A 23,488-nucleotide genomic window follows, 5' to 3' on the forward strand; every position below is an offset into this window, starting at 1 on the left:
TTGCCTCCCTCTAGCACGGAAGGACGGTCGCTATCGGGACCCGCCACCCACACCGCCGGGCTACACTGCACTGACCATCTCGGACGTGGCTGACGGTTCGGCACACTCCGGCAGGAGACCCCCAGACTACACTACGGCCTTGCAGCGCTCCCGCCTCGTCACAAACTCCCCTGACTCCCAGCAGCCCCCTGCTGGAGGAAAGTCCACTCCATTGGACCCCCGGAGCCGAGAAGAGGAGGAAGCAGAGGAGATGGAAGAGGAGGGTGAGTGCTTGTCTCCCAAACTCAGAGCTCAGAGGAGGAGAGGTCCACACACAGCAGTTCCCCCCAGGCCATGAGTTACATAAGCCACCCAACAGGAAGGTAAAACATCCCAAACTCCAGTTACTTGCAAACACACACACACACTCCACAACAATCATTTTCTTACTCAGTATTTTTGTCTGGTTTTCTAGTAAAAATATATAAACATCTCTAAAACACGATGCATTTACTTGAGAGGCAAAATGACAGGGATAGTTTATTCAAAAATTTACATTCTGACATAATTTACTCATTTACTTTCCCTCATGTTATTCCAAATATGTCTGACTTTTTCTACCATGGAACACGAAACGTAATGTTAGGAAGAATGTTAGCATCAGTCACCTGTAAAAAATACACTGAGGCTAACATCTCATTTTGTGTTCCATGGAAGAAAGAAAGTCATATGGGTTTCGAACAATATGAGTTGAGTAAATAATAACGGATCTTTAATTTTTGGGTGAACTATTCCTTTACAGCAAGAAAAAATAATTTGCCAATGGGGTATTATAAATAAACTGGTTTATTAAGTCTTTATGTAATTATTTATTTTATAATATTTTTACTGGAAAGCAAGACAAAAATACTGAGTAAGGAAATGTTTTATTTTGCAGTACGCGTACCTACTCACACACTTCACTCACACACACTCACCTCACATACACAAGTGCACATCTCAGCAACCAATGCATGCCAGGAGGAAAGCTCCTTCACCTGCCCACCATCACTCACCACCAACGCATCTCACACAGTGCATGTGTCACCATGGAGACAGCCTGACCCCCCCCCCCCCAGTCACTGTGGCAACATCCCAGTCATTGCTCCCCTCTCTGCTGTGTGTATTGGCTCTCACTCATCAGTGCTCACAGAAACATCACTAGATCTGCCATCATAAATGCTTGAACGTGCTAAAATTAGAAGTGTAATAGTTGTGTTGTGAAATAGCACATCAGATAGCAAGAAATGTTTGACATTGATTAGTCTACAATGTGGTGTTTTAATTATTACTTCCTGTGCTGTCATGTTTGTCTTTGGTATGGTAAGGCCAGAGTACATTTTATTTGTTTATTATATTTAGTTGTTTGTTTGTTGAACTGTTCCAAGCTCTAATGAGCTGCCTACCTAGACAGATTCTTTTAGGCATCATGTTGTAGGTGCGCTCTGGATACAAATTATGCTGCCTTAGGGGCTGTTCTTGTTCTGAAAAAAAACTTTTCACAGTGTAGCAAATACAACAGAACGCAGTTGTCTCAACATGTGTTTTAGTTCTTTTTAACTTGAACCAGCATTTAAAAAACATGTCACTCCTGCCCGAGACACACCACACCGGTCGAAGACGTCCATGTACCGCATCTTTATATAGAAAAACTATTGAAAAATAGCTCAGATTGTTATAAAAACGTGTTCGGTGTTAACGCCCCCTTGTGCTGCTTAATGGCCATAATTTATGGCAGCAACACATCCCTGATAGCACATGTACATCACCCAGACGTCTTTCTGATGTGTGCGTGTACATCTGGTAGACTTATTTTTTAAGGTTGTTTGCTCATCTGCAGTAGATCTTAAGATGTTTCCCTCGGATGTTAATAAGATGTTCAGCAGATGTCTTTAGGATGATTATGATTTAGAATGTTTGTAAATCTGATCTTTTAAGATGTTTAGCAGATGTTACTTAGAATGTGATGCTTTCCGGATGAAACACTCTTAAACAGACATCTCTTAGATGTACATGTGCTATCTGGGATGTATCCTTTGTGGATAAGGCAATCCCAGAATATATTGTGATGAGCTCAATGAAAATTGTCATCCAAGATGGTGGAAAGAGTCGTGGGAAAAGTCTATTAGAAATGTAGTTACAATGTACACAGTACTCAAAGTATTAGCTAAAATATTTATATCTTATTATAAAATTATTTCACCCAGTATTTGTTTGTTTTAGCTTATTAGCGTGCTTAGCAACATATGCTAACATCTAACTCTATTGGAATCAACCGTCAGGGTTAGTTAAGACTCTTCAAAGGAAAAGGAGAATCAAGACAGACGTTGTAATGCTGCATTAATGTATTTACACTGAAATCACAATCCAAAGAAACAATGTATCAGTGCTCGAAAGCTGAAAGTTTTTTGTTTGTTTTTTCATGCACAACTGGCAGAAAACAAGATGTGTGCTGGTTGACAGTGCCATAGTTTGTAGACTGACCACCAGAACCAAATGTTTGAAATGATAAAAAAAAAAAAAAAAAAAAAGGAAAAATAAACTATAAACATTAAAAAAAAAAAAAAAATGAAGTTGAAGTCCTAACCTGGCCCGTAACCAAGATCGAGTGACCTGACCCAATTGGTACCGTCAAATTTTAAGCTTAAACCCAAAATAACTTACTCTCTTTAATTTCTTCTCCAAGCAAGTAAATTTGTTAAAAAAAGGCTTTATTTTATTTGAAAATCATTGGCAATATTCGTAACAGTAAATCTACACAGTTTTAACAAGGCATGGTGGCTCATCATCACACTAGAGCAAAAGGGAAAGAAAGTGGCTTATCGTTTATAAAGCACCAAAACATTTTATGGGTGAAGAACAATCTGGAACCATGTGTAACAGCAAATCTTTGTGACACCTGTCTGCAAAAGCTAGACACAGTGCACCGAATGAAACAAAACGCAGGAGTCTCTTGACACGTTTAAAAAAATAAATAAATATAGCTGCAAGCAGCGATACCGGAGTCAAGCCAATTATCGGGACCATGAGCAGCAAAAGAAGCTTTGTGACATGTTAGTGTCCGATGAACAGTATATGAGGAGTTAGAAAAAGTAACCTTTCAATCATTAAAAACCCCATTTATTTTAAAAATAGCTACTACTAAGAATTTTTGTCCAGTATGTGGCGCTGTTCTGAAACTGCTCAGGTAGTATCTGGGCATGATGGTTATCATACAGGAAAGCATTCAAGAGTTATGAGCCAAAATAGCCATTTTTGATATCTCCTGACCAGTAGGGGTCAGAGTGCCAAAACGCAGCAGGTAAACTTAGGGCCTAATGGTGATGACACGTACCAAGTTTCGTCCCAATCCCTCAAAGCGTTGCGGAGATACAGCCTCAAGTTCAATTTTGCATGTTCTTCGTCGAATTCGTTGAAGCGCCATTCGAAAATGGTATGGTTTATCAAAATTCTGTGAACAAATTTTTGTCGTGAGTGCCTCTAGATGATGCAGGACAATTTTCGTGCAAATCGGACAAACAGTCTAGGAGTTCGAAAAAGTAGGTTTTCAAAACATTTAAAAATGGCGGACAGGAAGTTTACTCGATCATGGCATAATTGGTATAATTTTTCTCGGCATGAACCACGGAATCTATCAAGATAAGTCTCATGACAGTAGGCAAAAGGAGTCAATAGCTATTAGCATTTTTAGAAATAGCATTATAATTTTTGACCACAAGGTGGCGCTGTCCCGAAACTTTTTGAGTCCCTTCAGAGCATGGTGCCAAAGACACATACCAAGTTTCGTAACAATACACCAAGTCGTTCGTAAAATACAGCATTTTATGACTAAAATCAAAATGGCCGACAAAATGGTTAACATAGGAAATTTTCATATCGTTGGACTCGCTATACCCCACTGAATCTAATGAGACAAATTTGATGATTTTATGACAAACTGTTCAGAAGTTATAAGCAAAAATTAGCTTTTTTCATATCTCGTGACCAGTGGGGGGCAGTGCACCAAAACGCTGCAGGTAACCTCAGGACCTAATGGTGATGACACGTACCACGTTTCATCCCAATCCCTCAAAGCATTGCAGAGATACAGCCTCAAGTTCAATTTTGAGCGTTTTCGTCGAATTCGTTGAAGCGCCATCAAAATTCTGTGAATAACTTTTTGAGTTCGAAAAAGTTGGTTTTTCAGAAAATTCTAAATTAATTTCGGAATCAGAATTTCGTTTCTAGGACTCACGGTTCAAAAGTTATTAACATAAACATGAGTGCAAATTTGTGCAGTTGGTGGCGCTAGAGGGTTTGAGGTAGAGACTACCAAATTTGCTGTGGTAACAGATCAGACTGTACTCTAGCTGTGTGCAAAATTTCATAACTTTCCCGCAAGCGGTTCTATGGGCTGCCAAAGACTCGAACGGAATAATAATAATAATAGGAAAACTAACGAAACAATAGGGGTCTTTTGCCCCTTTGGGGCTTGACCCCTAAAAAAACAAAGGGAAAAGTTACTGGGTTACTGTCACATTCCTGTCAGCTCAAACCAGTTTGGACATTCTCCGTTGACCTCTGTCATCAACCAGGCATTTTCGTCCACAGAACTGCAGCTCATTGTTTTGTTTTTTTTGTGTGTGTGTTTCACACCATTCTCTATACGCTCTAGACTGTTGTGTGTGAAAATCCCAGGAGATCAGCAGTTACAGAAATACTCAAACCAACCTGTCTGGCACCAACAATCATGCCACAGTCTAAATCACTGAGATCACATTTTTCCCCAATCTGATGGTTGATGTGAACATTAACTGAAGCTCCTGACCCATATCTGCATGATTTTATATATTACACTGCTGCTACATGATTGGCTGATTAGATAATAGCATGAATAAGTAGATGTACAGGTGTACCTAATAAAATGGCTGGTGAGTGTATGTATATATATATACACATATACACACACACACTATATGGCCAAAAGTTTGTGGACACCCCCTTCTAATTAACGAATTTGGTTACTCCATTAAATCCAGTAAAGAAAAATCTTAATGTTTCTTTATGTAATGGCTTGGGTTTTGTGTGCTTCCAAATTTGTGGCAACTGTTCGGGGATAGCTCTTTTCTGTTCCAGCATGACAATGCCCCTGTGAACAAAATTCACATAAAGAAATGGTTTACTGTGTCTGGCGTGGAAGAAATTGACTGGCCTGCACAAAGCCCATACTTGAACCCCGCTGATCACTTTTTGGGTGAACTGGAACAGCAACTGTAAGTCAGGCCCCATTGACCAACATCAGTTCCTGACCTCACTGATAGACTTGTGTCTGAATGAGAGCAAATCCCTGCAGCCATGTTACTACATACAGCATAGTGGAAAGCCATCCCAAAAGAGTGGAAGCTGTTATTACAGCAAAGGGGGAAATTGATGCCTAAGGTTTTGAAATCAAATGTTCATCAAGCACATATGGTGTCCACAAGCTTTTGGCCATATAGTGTATGTATGTATATATATATATATATATATATATATATATATATATATACACACACACACACACACACACACATACATACAGTTGTGCTCAAAAGTTTGCATACCCTGGCAAAAATTGTGAAATTTTGGCATTGATTTTTAAAATATGACTGATCATGCAAAAAAAACTGTCTTGTATTTAAGGATAGAGAAAAAGGCTGCTCTGGAAAAAGACGGTGTGGTTGTTTCAAGGAGCACAATACTTGTTGACCCCTCTCCAAGCATAGCGCTTATGGTTGTGACCATAAAGCTCTATTTTGGTCTTGTCACTCCAAATTACAGTGTGCCAGAAGCTGTGAGGCGTGTCAAGGTGTTGTCGGGCATATTGTAACCGGGCTTTTTTGTGGCATTGGCTTCTTTCTGGCAACTCGACCATGCAGCTCATTTTTGTTCAAGTATCGCCGTATTGTGCTCCTTGAAACAACCACACCACCTTTTTCCAGAGCAGCCTGTATTTCTCCTGAGGTTACCTGTGGGTTTTTCTTTGTATCCTGAACAATTCTTCTGCCAGTTGTGGCTGAAATCTTTCTTGGTCTACCTGACCTTGGCTTGGTATCAAGAGATCCCAGAATTTTCCACTTCTTAATAAGTGATTGAACAGTACTGACTGGCATTTTCAAGGCTTTGGATATCTTTTTATATCCTTTTCCATCTTTATAAAGTTCCATTACCTTGTTACGCAGGTTTTTTGACAGTTCTTCTCTGCTCCCCATGGCTCAGTATCTAGCCTGCTCAGTGCATCCACATGAGAGCTAACAAACTCATAGACTATTTATACACAGACACTAATTGCAATTTAAAAAGCCACAGGTGTGGGAAATTAACCTTTAATTGCCATTTAAACCTGTGTGTGTCACCTTGTGTGTCTGTAACAAGGCCAAACATTCAAGGGTATGTAAACTTTTGATCAGGGCCATTTGGGTGATTTCTGTTAACATTATGATTTAAAAAGGAGCCAAACAACTATGTGATAATAAATGGCTTCATATGATCACTATTCTTAAATAAAAGACAGGTTTTTTTTTGCATGATTAATCCTATTTTCAAAATTTCTGCCAGGGTGTGCAAACCTTTGAGCATGTATATATATATATAATATTGTATATATTTTTTTCTTGAGTTACAAACCCGAACCAACACAAAAAACATTGTTTGTCGGGTCGCGTCAGGCTCGGGTTGGGTAGCAGACCCCTAGGCTAGATTGCCTGAAATAATTTTGTTTTCATCAATGCCACTATTTCATCCCCACTATAACCTTTAATGCATGATGTCACAGCTGAGCTGGGGGGGGTCCCACAGATTTACGTTACGCCACTATCCTAAGTAGATTTTTTTCAAATCGGTCACCATTTTGGTTAGGATGCTGAAGGTAGCTGCTTATTTAGACAATAGATACAGTCGGCAAGGAGGCCCTGCCCACTTGGGGTGGAAAGCAAAGCCCTGTTACCATAGTTACTTATTCATTCCTATGAGAAAAAAAGGGATTCGTATCTGATAGATTTGGCTATTTTAACAACGAAAAACATGACAAAAAGCTGTTGTTTAGTGTTTTGCACTTCAGACAAAGCCAAAAAACCCAGAACTGATTTTTTATCACCTTTTAACCAACAAATATAGAAGCCAAAAGAAGACCACTGTGGCTGCAAGCTGTTGAGCTGCAGAGCCATACAGTTTCTTCCTCTCAATACAGACGTTGACATTTACAATTTACACTTTAATAGGGCTGGGTATTGGTACAGATTTCCCAATTCAATTCAGATTCACAAGCTCTCGATTCGATTTCGATTCAATATCGATTCATGTGGGTTTATTTAAATTATAATGCCCCTTTTGCTTACATATAAAATAAATTATCTCCCAGCTAATGCTGTTAATTATACAGGGGACCTTTTAACTAGGTTCATTAGGAAAATGTTAATTTTACTAATTATATTTTATTACTTTTTCTTAATTTTGGTCACATTTTGGCTTTTTAAAAATGAACAAATAAATGTATTCAGTCAGTAAATAAGATATATTTAATATATTATTTTTGTTATTTATTGTTAAATTGCATAATTTGTACTATTTACAAGTATTTACATTGATTTGTTGAACACGTGCTAAAACATCTCTTTAACAAAACCGGCATTTCTGTTAACAGCGTCTTTAAATAAGTGCATGTTAATGAGAGAGGACTTGAATGGCTTTACCTCACCTCTACGGTACATGATTATAATTGTAGTTGTTTTTGATCGACAACTAACTGTAAAGAACAGAAAGGGTATTAAAAGAGACCGTATTCAATGACAAATGGGTTGCGTGGATCTCGTCTTTGGACACACTTTACATGGAACAACTTTGTATGAAGTGCAAAAAAAAAAACGATACAACAGCTTTTTGTCATGTTTTTCATTGTTAAAATATCCAAATTTATCGTATGTATCTCCCCGTTTTACTCATAGTAATGAATGAGTAACTATGGTAACGGGGAATCAATTTCCCCCACGCTAAACCATGCCCCCAGAATATGACGTGTTGCCGGCTGTATCTATAGCTAACGAGGCAGCTCTTTAGTGTTTAGAATAGAGCCTAACTACAGTAATACTGTATAAATAGGAGACCTTTGCATATGTCTTTATTGTCCATAATTTTGACAGAGATTCATTCTTCTCTTTCTCTCTCCAGAGGATGAACAGGTGTCCGCTGTCTGAAAGGGGATGACACTGGCTTTTATTCGCTTGCTGCAATGACTGATGGCTCATATAGGGGCTTCACAGGTCAAACAGACAGCCAGACCAACCTGTCTACATCTTGCTGGCACTGCCTTTCTCCCTCCTGATGGATTCATCTCCCTACCCTGCCTTAAAGCATCATGGGGGGTTTGTTGCCCTGCATGCTCAAAATACTGTGAAGAAAGGAGGTGAGCAAAAAAAGAAAAAAACGATTTGGCACTTTGAAGAAAGGAAAAATGAACTGAACTGAAAACCGAACAGTGCTTTGATATTCACACAAAAACAAACTACTGTTAACGGTTATCCTCAGAAAATGTCCCCCTTTCCCTCTGCTTAATGGTCACAAAAATACATTTAGTAGTTCCCTTCAGCACTTTTTACTGTTTTAAGGTGTAAACTCATGCACACAATACATTTTTCAGTCACCCAATTCTCATACAGGGCATATACAGTTTGGAAGGTGAAAATGGCTTGAAGGTGTTCAGGCTACAACTCATCAACACCACATCAGTTCAGATGGCAACACTCATATATGTGTGGTTCAGTATTACAGTATTATATCGACAGAGCTGGGCTTGAGGGACAGATATTATTCTCCTGAAGAACTGGAGGACTACATTGTGGAAACTGGAGTTTGCATCGTGACTCCAGACATATGTAGCACACCACTTTACTATGGAAGGTGCAATGTGGACAGGATCCTGTGTGAAGCCTTATTGGGAGAGTGAGTGATATTATTGGTTCATGGCCTTAGTGTGTTTGGGATCCTTATAAAAGTGTGAATGAAACATCAGGTTTGGTCAAAGGACTCATAACAAGTGTGATATGGAAAAAAAAAAACAGGTCAAATTTAATTTAATTTGACCTCTCTTTGAAGGGAAGGTACAAGTTAGGTCAATCCAACCTGAGAAAAAACAGCTTAAACCAGCCTAAACTGTTGTGCTGGTCTTAATTAGTCTCCCAGCCTGGTATGGCTGGTCTGTTAGCTGGTTTTAGAAGTGTTTTGGGCACTTTCAGTTGATCAGGCTGGGTGACATTTTGTATGACGAGCCACTTTGCTACTGAACACCTCTACTGTTCAAAATGAAAAGGAATATTCTGGGTTCAATACAAGTTAAGCTCAATCGAGAGTTTTGGTGGCATAATGTTGATTACAGCTAAATTTATTTAAACTGGTCCCATGGTTATAAAGAAAAATAGCAAAAATTGCAGTTACAATAAGGCTGTTACAATGGAAGTCCATAAACATTCAAATACACAATTAAAGTTTCAAAAGTATAGCCACAAGTCATAAACTTTACATGTGTTAACATGATTTTAGTGTCATAAAATCAGGGATTTACAGGCGTTACAGCATTTACTATATTAGGTTTACCGGTGTTACGCCATCAGACAACACTGATAAGGTTATTAAGCAATTTTTTCACACTAAAATCACTAAAATCAATTCACACTAAAAATTTTGACATGTATAATTTTTACATCTTCTGGCTACACAGTTTAAAACAGTGTGTATTTTATATAAATAAACCTATGGACTGGCCCCAATCACCTCCATTGTAAGTGCCTTACTGTAATCACGACTTCTGCTTTTTTTAATGAACAAGGGACGAGAAGATTTATTATTATTATTATTTAAAAATTATTCTTCCACAAATTCTGTCGATTGAGCTCTACTTGTATTGAACTCGCAAACCTTTAAGCGATCTTTGGCTGTGGCACAACGCTCCCTGTTGGTCTAGGTGAGCACAGCAGGCTACTCAGGCAAATGGGGTTGTCTAATTTGGGTGCTACTTTCTTCCTGTTATTAAGTGATAAATACTATTAAGGAGATGTGTTTTGTGCCTGAAAATTGGTGGCTTTTGTGTTCATTGTTTTTAAAAGTGCTCAAGTCATGCATGTTTCTCTTGGTGTGTATGGAGTGGGCCTTGATCAAACCACCTATGCTGCACAACAGCTACAGAATCACTCACAGGAACCCAACTGAAATGTGCTTTCAAGACTCCGGTGGGATAGGAACATACAAACCCGCCCGAAGGCTGTATTCTTTCATTTTAATCACTGAGTTAAGCTGATCACATTGATCAGTAGTTAGAAACAATAGACTAAAAAAGAAAAAAAGAAGTTTGCAGTGTTTTCCACTGTACCCTGTAACATCACTACTACTTCAATGTTTCTTTCTCTAGTTGCCTGTTTGTTTGTAGATTCTTGTTTTGTTTTGTTTTTGGGCTCCCACACATTTTTTTTGTAATGGTTGAAATGGATACAGTTGTTGATAGCGACACATTTGTAACAGTAAATATATGAACCATCTCCTTCCATTTCCTTTTTCTTTTTTTTTTCTTTTTTTTTTTTCTTTTTTTTTTAGTAAATACACGTTTTGGCAAGCCAAGATGAGTCACTTGTTTTGCTAAATAAGTTGCACAAATTGTACAAGCATAAATACAACAAGGTAAATAGTAGTATGTAGCTTATCTGCTACTCTGTTCGATTTGTGATGTCAAGTGAGAAGTGTACATTTAGCTGGTGAAGATTCTCTCTTTTGTTTTGACTACTTTTACCTGTATGTCTTTTAAAAAGACAATTGGTGGAGTATGTATTTGTTCTTATTTTTTGTCTTTTTGTTTTGTATTTTAAATACAATAATTGTAAATATTGGTTATATTTTTGTTGAATTGTAGAAATGTATGATGATTATGCCTCAACATCCAGTTAATATTAAGCTGGGAGTCAATAAATTCGACAAAAATGAATCAACTTATAGTTTTAAATGCACATTATTATTATTATTATTATTATTATTATTATTATTATTGTTGCTATTTTTTGTTTTGTTTGTCCTGCATTACGGATTTGTTTGTAAAACATTGTTACTTTTAATGACCTCTGGCACCATCTAGTGTTTGCACAAGATAAGACACGGAAGTAACTTGAAAACGTGTATCTCATACTTTTCTAACTGACAAATGTATGTTGGGGTTAATAAAAAGACATCCATATCTATATGCTGTTCCGGTTTGATACTGTTTGCTTTTTCAGTAATTCTTCTAAAATCCTGACAGCCCAAAGTGGACACACTCTTGGTCACATTAACCGTGATTCCACATGATTTCAAATATAATTGATTATAATTTTCACCGTTTTATACTTATCCTACTGTAGTAGTAGTAGGACAGGGTAGAGCAGTGTAGTCCGAATCCCAAAAGAATGACTCTAACGATCCCGTTCTTTTGAATCTACAACAGGGGATTTCAAAGTGTGGGTCACGCCTCCCCAGGGGGGCGCTAGAGCATGTCAGGGGAGGCGTGGAGAATGGTAAAACATTTTATTAAATAATGAATATGTATATATATATATATATATATGTATATATTTATAGAGGAGAGAGAGAGTTTAACTATTATATTTAAAACATTATTTAAACAGTTCTGAAAATAATGGGCAAAATATATATATATATATATATATATATATATATATATATATATATATATATATTTATCAAGAATCTTTGTGAAGATTCTCTGATATTTGTCAAGCCTGCCAATAAAGCAGATGTATAATTAGTCTGTAATTACAATGGAGCGTTTTCTGAGACCACCAAATTCGAATCCTTCCATTTCAGGGGTTGAAGACGACGATACATTGAGCAGTATTTAAGTTTAGGATTTACATGGACAGGATCAGTTGATGCACCACGACCTTTATGTGTCGTTTGTCAGGAGATTTTAGCTAATGACAGCATGTGACCTGCTAAACTCCACAGACACCAAGCATGCTGAGGTAGCAGGAAAACCTCCGGAGTCTTTCTAAAGAAAACTTCAAGCCTTTCAAGGTCAGAAAAAAGTTGATGAGAATTTGTCAAATTAAATGTAAAGGCCACTGAAGCTTCATATCACGTTGCGCTGTGTATTGCCAAGGTGGGCAAAGCACAAAACATCGGAGAGACATTGATTCTGCCGGCAGCCAAAGATATGTGTTCCTTGATGGTAGGAGAGGCAGCAGCTGCTAAGCTTGATTCTGTTGCACTCTGACAATACAGGGGTCGACACATAGGATGTGAAGGAGCAAGTGTTAGACAGCATCAGGCACAGCCCATTTTCTGCACTCCAGATCGATGAATCCACTGATGTGGCCAGCTGCGCACTGCTGTTAACATATGTGAGGTACGTGAAAAACATGTACATTCAAGAAGAATTTCTAATCAGTAGTCCTTTGCCCACCCACACACACACAGGTGCAAAAACCATATATGCAAGGTATGCACTGCACAGGGGCCGAGCATCACTCTGTACCTGATGAGAGCTGTGTGCCGTGGTAAATAGGCCTGATGACGCATGAAAATTGGTGAAATTTTAAAGAGTTTCAGAGATTGGTTACACCTGCAAAGATAACCACTAGCGTCCGCTAAAAGTGACACAGCATTTCATTCCCTCCTTTCAGGGAACCGTGGTTACAGTTATAACCTTATCGTTAATAGTAGTGACTGAAGTGTTAATGTAGTACTGCTCATTTGTCCTACATTAATCCTGCATAGTTACCCATAAATTACTGAACAGTATTTCTAAAGTGTTACTGGAAATGTAACTTGAACTGATCCTGCCCAGAACCGTTTGGCTCCACGGGAAAAGCGGCTACAGAGTCACACAAGGGTCTATTTGCTCTTAATCTGTAAACTGTGAGTCTTCATCGTGAAATGATTAAAATATGTGCATCCCTTTTGATGCTTTTGAACATGTTTATGTCATTATTTATGTTGTTTTACAAGTTTGAATGTTTTTCATTTAATTAAATGTGTTCATCCAAAAGTGTACTTACTCATTATTTATTCACCCTTATGCCATCTCAAACTCGTATAACTTTCTTCTGCCGAGCACAAACAAAGATATGTTGATGGAGATAGTGTATTTTTCCATACAATGCAAGTATAACACTTTATGCTCCAAAAAGGATATAAAGACATCATGAAGGTAATCCACATGTCTACTGTAATGAACTGATCAGTTTTAGGTCAGAACAGACCAAAATGTAACTCCTTTTTCACTATAAATTGTGCTATCTGCATGATTTTAAGCTTGATTACACTCAGGGGTGAATCTAGAAAATTGATCGGGTACTTTGAAGGTGGAAACACAAAAGCGCACATGCATCGTTATTTTTGGATTAAGATAACGAGCTTCATTGCAACAAGTATTAGTTAAGGCAGAGGCTATTTGCACTAAGTGCAAATAGTGACATGCTATTTTCACTAAGTGTAAAAAGCAACAAAAAGCATCCTCTTTGCACTAAGTGTAAATAGCTTTATATGCTATTTGCACTAGTGCAAATAGTGACCGATACTCTTACACCCATTTAAATACTAACATACAGTATAGTGGCATCACTGCAGCATTTTTATTGTGTTTATTTGGAGTCCCACAGACACCCTACACCAACCCCTAACACTATCTTACAAAAATTAACCATGGTCTTACTACAGTAACCATAGAATCACTGTGATATTTTTCTAGTAAAATCATTGTAACCATAAAATTAAACATGGTTACTATTAACTGCTATTAACAACATGTTACTGTAGTAACACCATGGTTAGTACATCAGAACTATATAGTTTCCACCAAAACACATGGTTACTACAATATTACTACAGTAAAATCATGGTTGATTTTATCCGGATCAAACCCTTCTCTCAACTCTTGACCTTCACAGTCACCAAATCTCTGTGAGGAATCTCTTTTATTTATTACTATAAGTAGTATTATAGGAAATATTAAGAGTAGCGACATGGGAAAAAGTATGTCAAGAGGTGGGATTTGAACCGGCATCTCCAGCATGACAACACATACACATACCATCATTACACAACTATTACAAGAGCTATTACAGCTGCACAAGGGGGTGCAGTTTGTCATAAAATCCTGTGTTTCCACCAGACTATTGGAGTGCAAATGGTAGTTATCCAATCTCTTAATCCACTAAATATCTAACCCGTTAACCAGTTTAATGTCTCTGCCCCATCGTGAAAAATTTAAATATGCCCGCCATCATTTGATCAGCAGTTGACCCCAAATAAATCGGTTGTGGCTGTCTTGAATTTGGTCTGAGCAGTGGTGGGCAGAGTTGGTGTAAATAGCCTCTGCCAACAAGATGGGCTATTTGCACTTAGTATAAATAGACACTCTGGTTAATTTAAGTCACCATCAAATTACAAATGCCCATGGATTTACGAGACAGTTGTCTTGCAAATCCACACAGAGGTCACAAAGTAATCATTGTGCTACTGTTTTGCTAACATTTAAAGAATTTTAATGCATATTTTGCATTCTTACATAACATGAAAAGTAAATAGCAAAATATTAATCTCCAGAGCACCAAGAAACATTAACCTATACTAAATGTTCCATAGCTTGATCTGTACTAGTTGTCATAGTTCTGTATAGTCACATACTGTCAGGGTCCTGTCACCATGTCAGTTATGTTTATTGTGGTGACAGGATCCTGACACTCATGTTCTGTGTTTGTCATGTGAGTGCATGGTTTTGGTATTTTATTCCTTGCCGTGCGCATTTCTGTCCAGTCTGTGTTTACATGTTCGGAGCATGTTGTCTGGATCCTGACTCTTCGGTTCTGTGTCAGGACCCGGATACTCATGCTCCATGTTTCGTCTTTGTGAGCACATGGCTTTATAATTGGTTCTTTTGCCATGCGCTCCTCTGTCTTGTCTTTTATGTTTTTTTTGAGCACAGGGTGAGTGATGGTTTTGTTGGCCATGTCCTCTACTGTCTTGTCATTGTATTTGGTGTGAGCACATGGCTTCTGTCAGGTTTGTTTGCCATGTGCTCTCCTGTCTCTCCTCTAGCCCCAGCTTCCTCCTTTCCTTGTTATTAGTTCATTTGCTACACCTGCCTTCCCTCGTTACCCTCCTCATTTCCTTCCCTATTTACAGTAACCTCCCTGTGTTTTCTGTACCGAGCCTGTTTGTTGTGGATGTTTCCTTGTTAGGTGTGTGTCCAGTTGGTCCAGTCCAGTCTTGTCCAGTTCCTCCAGCCCAGCCAGTCTTATCAGCGCCTGTCCTATACTGTTACTTCCCCCCATCGGGGTAGGTTTTTTTTTGTTTTTTTGTTAATAAAGCCCACTTACTTACTCTGCGCTTGAGTCCTCGCCTCTATACTCCCAAACCTGACAGATACATTAAAGTCTTGGCAACAAAAAAAGCAGTTGCATAGGATTCATGTGATCATTCCTGATAGAATATTTTTTGTATATAATTTAAGAGGGTTTTGAACTAGGCGTTTAAAACCAGTATAAAAAATCAATGCTAGACACACCTTTGTTTAATTAGACTTTTAATTTAAAAACCTTTAAGTTGCTTAAATATAGCCCCTGTGACACTTCCCCATGTGAAAATGAGCCCTGGTCTTCCTATTTTAAAATAATCTTGCTTCAATAATTATATCCTTTTTTAAAAATACTTAAAAATATGTATCATATGTATCTAGGGTCAATGAATAGATCACTGTGGAGGTGAGGGCGTTGTCGAGCGCCCGTCTGGGGAGAGAGAAAGCGGTAAGGACATCCACCTGAGATGAACTGTGACTTAATTACCCTTGCTATGTTCACAATGAGAGTCCGGGGACATAAAAGACGGCCCAGTCCAGAGAGAGAGAGAGAGAAAAGAAATACAGACCAGAGACTACGTGTCTGTTACCAGAGTGTTTATGTAGAGTGTTATGCTGTAAAGCGATTTTCTATTATTTTTGTTAATAAAACTCTGACTCACGTGGACTGTGAATACTGGCTCCTGCTTCCTCATTTGATCCAAATACGAACATTTGCTACAATCACATTATTAAACAACACTGAGGTAGGGACTGGGATGAAAATAGAAACAAACTATGCTATAAATAATGACAGGTTATGTGGAACAGGGGTGTAAAACTTATTTTAAATTAACTGCCTGATTGGACTAAAAGTCACATTAAGCAGACTGAATTGTTTTATTTTGTTAAACCTTGATGTGCCCATGGATGGAGAGTCCATGCACAGACCATGTTATTTTATCAAGTCCTGCATCACCTTTGTCACAGTTGTAACAAGGCATCTGAAAGCCAATATAATACATATTAAAGGTACACTAAGTGAGATTTTACCTATCTTTTACTCGTCCCATCGGTTTCAGTAGTACTTGTGGTTTTGGACTAGTTACTGACACCCATCGTCCTGGATACAGGAAATTTGTTTACCAAATTCTGCCGCTTTACACCAAATATGTTTGTTTATTTTCCGTTTTGTTACTTTTAGTCTGTGTTTTTATCCGTCTCATAGTACACATCCCTATAATGGACATTCTTGTATCCGATCCAAACTAATTTTCACGTGTTGTTGCACGCTAGACTGTGGCTGTGCAGCCACGGCTCGTAAGCTCTCTGCCCTGGCTGAGAACCACTTTGTGCTTGCGCTTGGAATTCGATGTTACGCCACTTATCCGTGAGAGCTGCAAGTAGTAGTGGTTTGTTTCATCACTCCAGCAGGGACCTCTTGTTTGGACATTTTATATTTCCACTTCCACTTATTCTGTTCAGACTGTCTGGTGGATCACATGCCTCCTTATCAATTCCATACCATCACTCTGTACTATTCTGTTGTTGTTTGTAGAAAGTATATTGTGTTTGTTGTATTATTTTTGGTTTGCTTGTTTTATTTACATGTATTTTTATATTTGAGCATTGGTTGAAAGCTCTATATAAAGTAAACATGTTTTAATTGTGGTATAAAAGTGGTAGTAACTCTGTCAATTGCATAACACCGTGTCAAGTGCTGTCAACATGGCAGCGCCCATGACAGGCCGACCCACTCCATGTAAAATGAAACAGTTTTTATTGTTTTTCTGCTATGACTGGAGTCTTCGGGCTCTGTTTTCGTGAGCACGCAAAGCACAGCACAACGGGCGACGACCGAGCGTAACACCTTATCTAATTTACGTGAGAGCGTAAAGCACAAATGGGCGTGGGTGGGAGTATTTGCGCTATTGTGGGTGTTTTGTATTTGAATGAAGTGGCGCAATTTGTATATGGTATATATGTTGTATATTATTAGTTGTATATTGTATATTGTGTTTGGTTAACAAGATGTGTAAATTGTGTTGTATGTAAATTAGATGTTTATTGTTATTGTCATGACTGCTATGTTGCTTGGAACTGCACCCAAGACTTTGTCAGTTGTGTATATGATTGAGTGACAATAAAGGGGTTTGATTTGATTTAGATCATAGCCTACCAATTCCAAACATTTTACTCTCTCCAACTTCTTCCACCGGCCTGTTTTGCAGTGACTTAAAAATCACTCTGTGACAACAGGTGGAAAAATACCTTTAGACTTACAAATTAGACCATAAATACAATTGTAAATTTAAACATAAAAATAATCATTGAAAAATAAACCATGACCTATAGATAGTTTAACACAAATCTCATACATTATTATTAATATTTTATTTTTTCATAGAAGACTCATAAAACTCTGATTGTCAGGGACATAATTTGATTTTACACTATATTTTCAGAGTTTGGACATGAACTTTATTACCACCTGCTGGTGGAATCTCAAAACTACAAAAGCAGGAACTGAATTTAAACTTTGCGCTAAATTAAGACATGGTTTTCAAAGGTCTTAGAGCAATGACCCATTTCTCAGGAAAATAGCTATTTTCAAAGACTTGGGTGCAGTTCCAAGCAACAGCAGTCATTACAATTACAATAAACATCTAATTTATATATAACACAATTTACACATCTTGTTCACCAAACACAATGTACAATATACACCTAATAATATACAATATACAGTATACAATATATACAAAATAAGATAAGACTGTATACAAATAAATATACACAGTATTTGATGGTAGCAGTGAGAGCAGCTCATGGCTCGGGTGGCTGGAGTCTCTGATGATTCTCCGAGCTTTTTTCACACACCGCCTGGTGTAGATCTCCTGGAGGGAGGGAAGCTCACCTCCGATAATATGCCTGGCTGTTCGCACCACCCTTTGCAGTGCTTTGCGGTTGAGGGCGGTGCTGTTGCCGTACCAGGCAGAGATGCAGCCGGTCAGGATGCTCTCTACAGTGCAGGTGTAGAACCGTGTGAGGATGTGGCGGTTCATTCCAAACTTCCTCAGCCGTCTCAGGAAAAAGAGGCACTTGTGAGGCTTCTTCACAACGGCCTTTGTGTGTACGGATCATGTGAGTTCCTCATTGATATGGACACCGAGGAACTTGAAGCTGCTGACCGTCTCCACTGGTGCTCCATTGATGGTGATGGGGCTGTGATCTCTGTCTTTCCTCCTGAAGTCTACCACAAGCTCCTTGGTCTTGCTGACGTTGAGGGAAAGGTTGTGCTCCTGGCACCAGCGTGTCACAGTGTGCACCTCCTCTCTGTAGGCTGTTTCATCATTGTCAGTGATCAGACCTACCACCGTTGTGTCATCAGCAAACTTAATGATGGCATTGAAACTGTGTGTTGCCACACAGTCATGTGTGTAGAGGGAGTACAGAGTGGGCTGAGAACACAGCCCTGCGGGGCTCCAGTGTTGAGGGTCAGTGATGAGGAGATGTTGCTTCCCATTCTGACCATCTGGCGTCTGCCTGACAGGAAGTCCAGGATCCAGCTGCACAGCGAGCAGATGTAATCTCTGATTAGTCTCTCAAAGCATTTGCTGATGATGGGGGTCAGAGCAACAGGACGCAAGTGATTTTTGATTGCTTTGGTACAGGCACAATGGTGGACGTTTTAAAGCATATGGGGACCACAGACAAGGAGAGGGAAAGGTTGAAAATGTCCGTAAAAACACCAGCCAGCTGGTTCGCGCATGCTCTGATGATGCAGACCGGAATGCCGTCTGGACACGTGGCTTTACGGATATTCACCCATCAGAAGGATCTGGTTACATCCGCTACAGAGACGGAGAGTGAACTAACCTTTTTGGCTTTGGCCGCGAGAGCTCTTGCCGCGAGGGTGGCGTTATTTCCCTTGAAATGAGAATAAAACGTATTAAGCTCATTCGGGAGAGAGGCAGCGGTGTTCACGGCTGAGTTTTTATTCCTTCTGAAGTCCATGATGATATTAATTCCCTGCCACCAGAGGCGCAAAAACCATATATGCAAGGTATGCAATGCACAGGAGCGCCAGCAGCTCACTAAAGGTGGTGTAATCGGCCTCCTCCATACACGCTCGGAAATGTGTAGTTGCGCCCTGCCTGCCACATACTATGATTTTTTTTTTATCACTTTGTTATTTTGAATATATTTTCGTATAATTTCGTGTGAAGTGTAATTTCAATTTAGAAATATTTTTGGTTTATTTTTTATCGTGTTTCAGTAAATTAATTTCATTTATCAAAATCGGCTGGTAGAAGTGAAGTGCATGCCGATACAATTACTGTTAATACTAGCCATGATTTGTGTGTCAGTAGATGAAAATTATTCATAATACTTATAATACGTTCTCAGTAATTTAACGAAGCTTACATCCAATAAATGCTTTCAAAAAGTTGATTAATAATCCTCCTAAAATCATCACTGCAAAAACTATTTATTGTAATCAGAATTTTTGTCTTGTTTTCCAGTAAACATATCTAAACATTCTTAAAACACAATTTTAAATTTCCTAACAATTTTCCATAAAATGTAATTTACATTTTTTATAAAACTTAAATCATCAGCTTCTAGCCATCTTCACTGTTTTGCTTAGATTGATGAGTGCAGCTGTATGGGTCTGGGCAGAAAGATCCATGGGTCAGTTCTGTGCTTTAGTCCCCCATGTGACATCAGTTTTACACAAAATAATTTACTTTCTCCAATAAACAGTAAAATTCCACCAAATTACATTATGGCTGTAGAGAGGGCAAGACAAGCCATCCATCTACAGTATAAATAGTTTATGTATCATCACATGATGTCACATAGGTAGGCAAACAAAATATGGGATCTCAAAATGGGGTTAAAGCACCTCCATCAGTAAAATAGGTCAACTATTTTAAAAGCAAAATGCTATGTCATCCATCTTTGTTAGGTTAATAAATAACAGACCAGGCTGTTCTGATTCATAGATTTACATTTAGGCATATGCATTTGGAAAACACGTTTATGCACAGTGACTTACAATGCATTCAAGGTTTACATTTAATCAATATGTAGGTTCTCAGGGAATCTAACACATGACCTTGACATTGTTAGTGCCATGCTCTTCCAGTTGAGTCAAAGGAACAGTAGGGGAACAGTTGGGGTTCTCTCAGGTGTAAACAAAAAACATGGATTCCAACAGTTTAACTAGAATGATGTTAGCTATTTTTGACCAAGTACTTGTTCATTATTACTGGCCATTTCATTGGCTGGCAAATTTTTCTATATAGTTTCCATATACTGAGCTGCCTGCAGGAACAGGAGCTGAGTCAAATCAATGCTCATTTAATGTGCTGTCTTTTGAGAAATAGTGGAACAGGGCGGACTGGCCATCGGGAGCACCGGGTGTTTTCCCAGTGGGCCGCTGAGTATTTTGGGCCACCTGCTGCTGCACAAGCACCGGCCCATCCTACAGGCAATATAGGCAGCCGCTCTGGGCTCCAACATGGCTGTGAGGACCTGTAACAGAGCGAGATTTCAAAAAATGTAGTAATGTCAAACTATACAATGGCTTTTATTATGACATCATGTAATGACTTTGCTTGCACAGTGAAGCAGTTTCTGTATGAATCTTCAACTCGCATGGACTTCATTATTTGACATACAAATCACAATAATGGTGACAACCAAAAACAACATATATTATACAAGTATAAGATGAGCTCTGAATAATCACAAAATGACAAATAACTGCAAGTTACAACAAATACAATAACAGCAGCATATATAAAATCTGCAAACAGTAAAACTATGAGCAGTACATAGTCATTTGCATAATTTATTCATACTGCAAAGCTTAACTGGAAGCCGAAGATCAACTTGCTGAATAATGCCCACACCTGATAAAAATGCAGAAGATAAAAATATTACTTTGTGGCTATTTGAGTCTTTGAGGCTTACTTTATTTAAATGACAGCAGAAAGAGCTTGTCAAAGCATAGTGCTTTTCACTTTTTCTCAAGAATAATCTGGGGAAGGAATTAAAACACTGCATATATAAAGACACAACAAAATTGCATAGAGTGAATGTATGAGAAATTAATCTGCAAAATATCTGCAAAGATCTACACTTTAAGAGGTATGTTTATTTTTTATTTATTTTACATATATTTATATTTGTTTATATTTATATATGTACATATTCTGGCCAATTTTTTTCAATGATTTATTTTTTAATTTTTTTAAATAAACATTTACACATAGTTATGTGGGTAACTGACATGACATTTTAAGCATTGTCATCGGTGTCCTGCTGGGTGACACTTTCTTCATCTAACTTTTTTAAACAATATTTTATGATCTTGTATCGATATACATATATAAGATATTATTATTATTATACTTGTTGTTTCCACAACCTCATATTAACTAAGACAATAGTTTATTTGCACTTCTAGAAAAGAGTTGAAAGGTGATTAAGATCTTAAAAAACTTTGAAGAAATGCTGACTTGTCACAGCATTCAATTACTCACTTTCCCTTGTACTTTCACATACATTTTAACCTCACATCTGTATGTAGTTTTCAGACATGTCTGAACTATAAAGATCTTATTTTTAGTGCTTTCTCTAAAAAATCCACAACACATTTACAGTGGTTTTATATGACTGATGAAGGTATGATATCATAATAGGTATGACATAAGTAGTGTTCAAAATAATTAACTGTCAGAATAAGTAATTGTCTGAGACCTCAGACTTGAAATGCTTGTACTGAGACCTGAATTTATTTGGTCCGAGGTTGACCTAAATTGTGCATTCATTATTATAAAAAAATGGTTACTTTTACATATTTATTTTTTTGCTCTGCTAACCTAAGAGTTCTCAGTTCATCAGTATTCAACCTTTGGCTCTGCACGCCACACAAAACATTTTCAGAACTATGTGCAATTCTTAGCCTTTTCTCCTGGTGGTGAAGACTGTATATAACACTTTCCCACGAAAGCCAAAAAGTGGGACAACCTACAGCAAATATTCAAATTTTTAATATGTGAGGGTACTGGAGGTTAAACCATGCTGCCCTTAGCTTTGATGTGTCAGCAGTTTGGAAAAGATCAGTTTTATTTCTCTGTACTCTGATGCTTTCATCCTGCCATTTTTTCCATTTTTGGTTAATTACTTTTGCCATATTCAAAGACCTTAGAATGCTGAACTCTGTCATTAACAATATTTGCACAATCCTGCTGGCCATTCAATTCAATGCACAAGAGACACTGAAAAAAAATACAAATGAGTCAGTGGGATGGCTGATGAGAGAGACAGGCCTGTTGCATCAAAGATGGCTTTTTAATATGCTGTGGTTCAACACTACTGTAAATTGTCTACTGCTGTGTCAATTGACTGCAGTATATATTTCTGGCTTGTATAATGACTGTGAGAATGTCTCAAAGACTGAGCAAGCAGCTGTATGTCACTTAATTTCCCATCTGATTTAACTCTGCAAACAAACTTACTTGAGGATAGATAAGAAATGAGCTATAAAAAGAGAGAAGCATATGATCATGAAGCTTGCAGGGAACATAGTTTAATTTAAGTGTCATAACTCCAGGGGCCAACTAGAAAATGGTGCCTTTTGTGAGTGAGTGAATCATGTTTCCCGAGAAAGTCATTTTCTGATCACTACAATATATTACAAAATGTTATATTTCAGAGTATTTCTCTCATCAAAGTTTTTTTTTATCTTGGATGGCCATTATTTATTTTATTTCTTATACTATTATTATCCTTTCTTATACCATAGGTCTGTTGAATGCTTGATTCTGGTTGGTTGATGGACGTTCTAAGGTGTGCAATTATTTTTCAAGTAAACGCACAGCTATGAGGTAATTCCAGGTCACTTCGCCAAATTATTTGTTATTTCAAAGAGCCCTACAGGCTACCACAACAAAATAACCAATTAAAACAAAGACACTGGTTAAGTACATCAGATAAAAATGACAACGTCTATAATATCCTACATTTATTTCAATTTCGGTTGAAAAGCACCCACACATCCACCCACACACACACAGCAAAATAACCATATAAGCAAAGACATATCACTTTGCCAAATTATTTCAGTTA

The 23,488-nt window shown here is 38.0% G+C and overlaps 1 protein-coding gene across 5 annotated transcripts in view; it reads left to right on the forward strand.

Annotated features, from left to right (window-relative positions):
• The window catches only part of LOC127418323 (rap guanine nucleotide exchange factor 2-like), a 185,681-nt gene extending 174,429 nt beyond the window's left edge, over positions 1-11,252 (forward strand). For 4 of the 5 annotated variants that reach the window (XM_051658872.1, XM_051658874.1, XM_051658873.1 and 1 more), the window contains 2 exons: positions 15-362; positions 8,203-11,252. In XM_051658872.1, the coding sequence (XP_051514832.1) occupies positions 15-337 (323 nt within the window). In that variant the 3' untranslated portion in view covers positions 338-362; positions 8,203-11,252. The remainder of the gene's footprint in view (positions 1-14; positions 363-8,202) is intronic. The other variant, XM_051658875.1, reaches the window with a different exon arrangement.
• The last annotated feature ends 12,236 nt before the right edge of the window (positions 11,253-23,488 follow it).

Source organism: Myxocyprinus asiaticus, chromosome 27, assembly GCF_019703515.2.
Source record: "Myxocyprinus asiaticus isolate MX2 ecotype Aquarium Trade chromosome 27, UBuf_Myxa_2, whole genome shotgun sequence".
Classification (NCBI taxonomy): Eukaryota; Metazoa; Chordata; class Actinopteri; order Cypriniformes; family Catostomidae; genus Myxocyprinus; species Myxocyprinus asiaticus.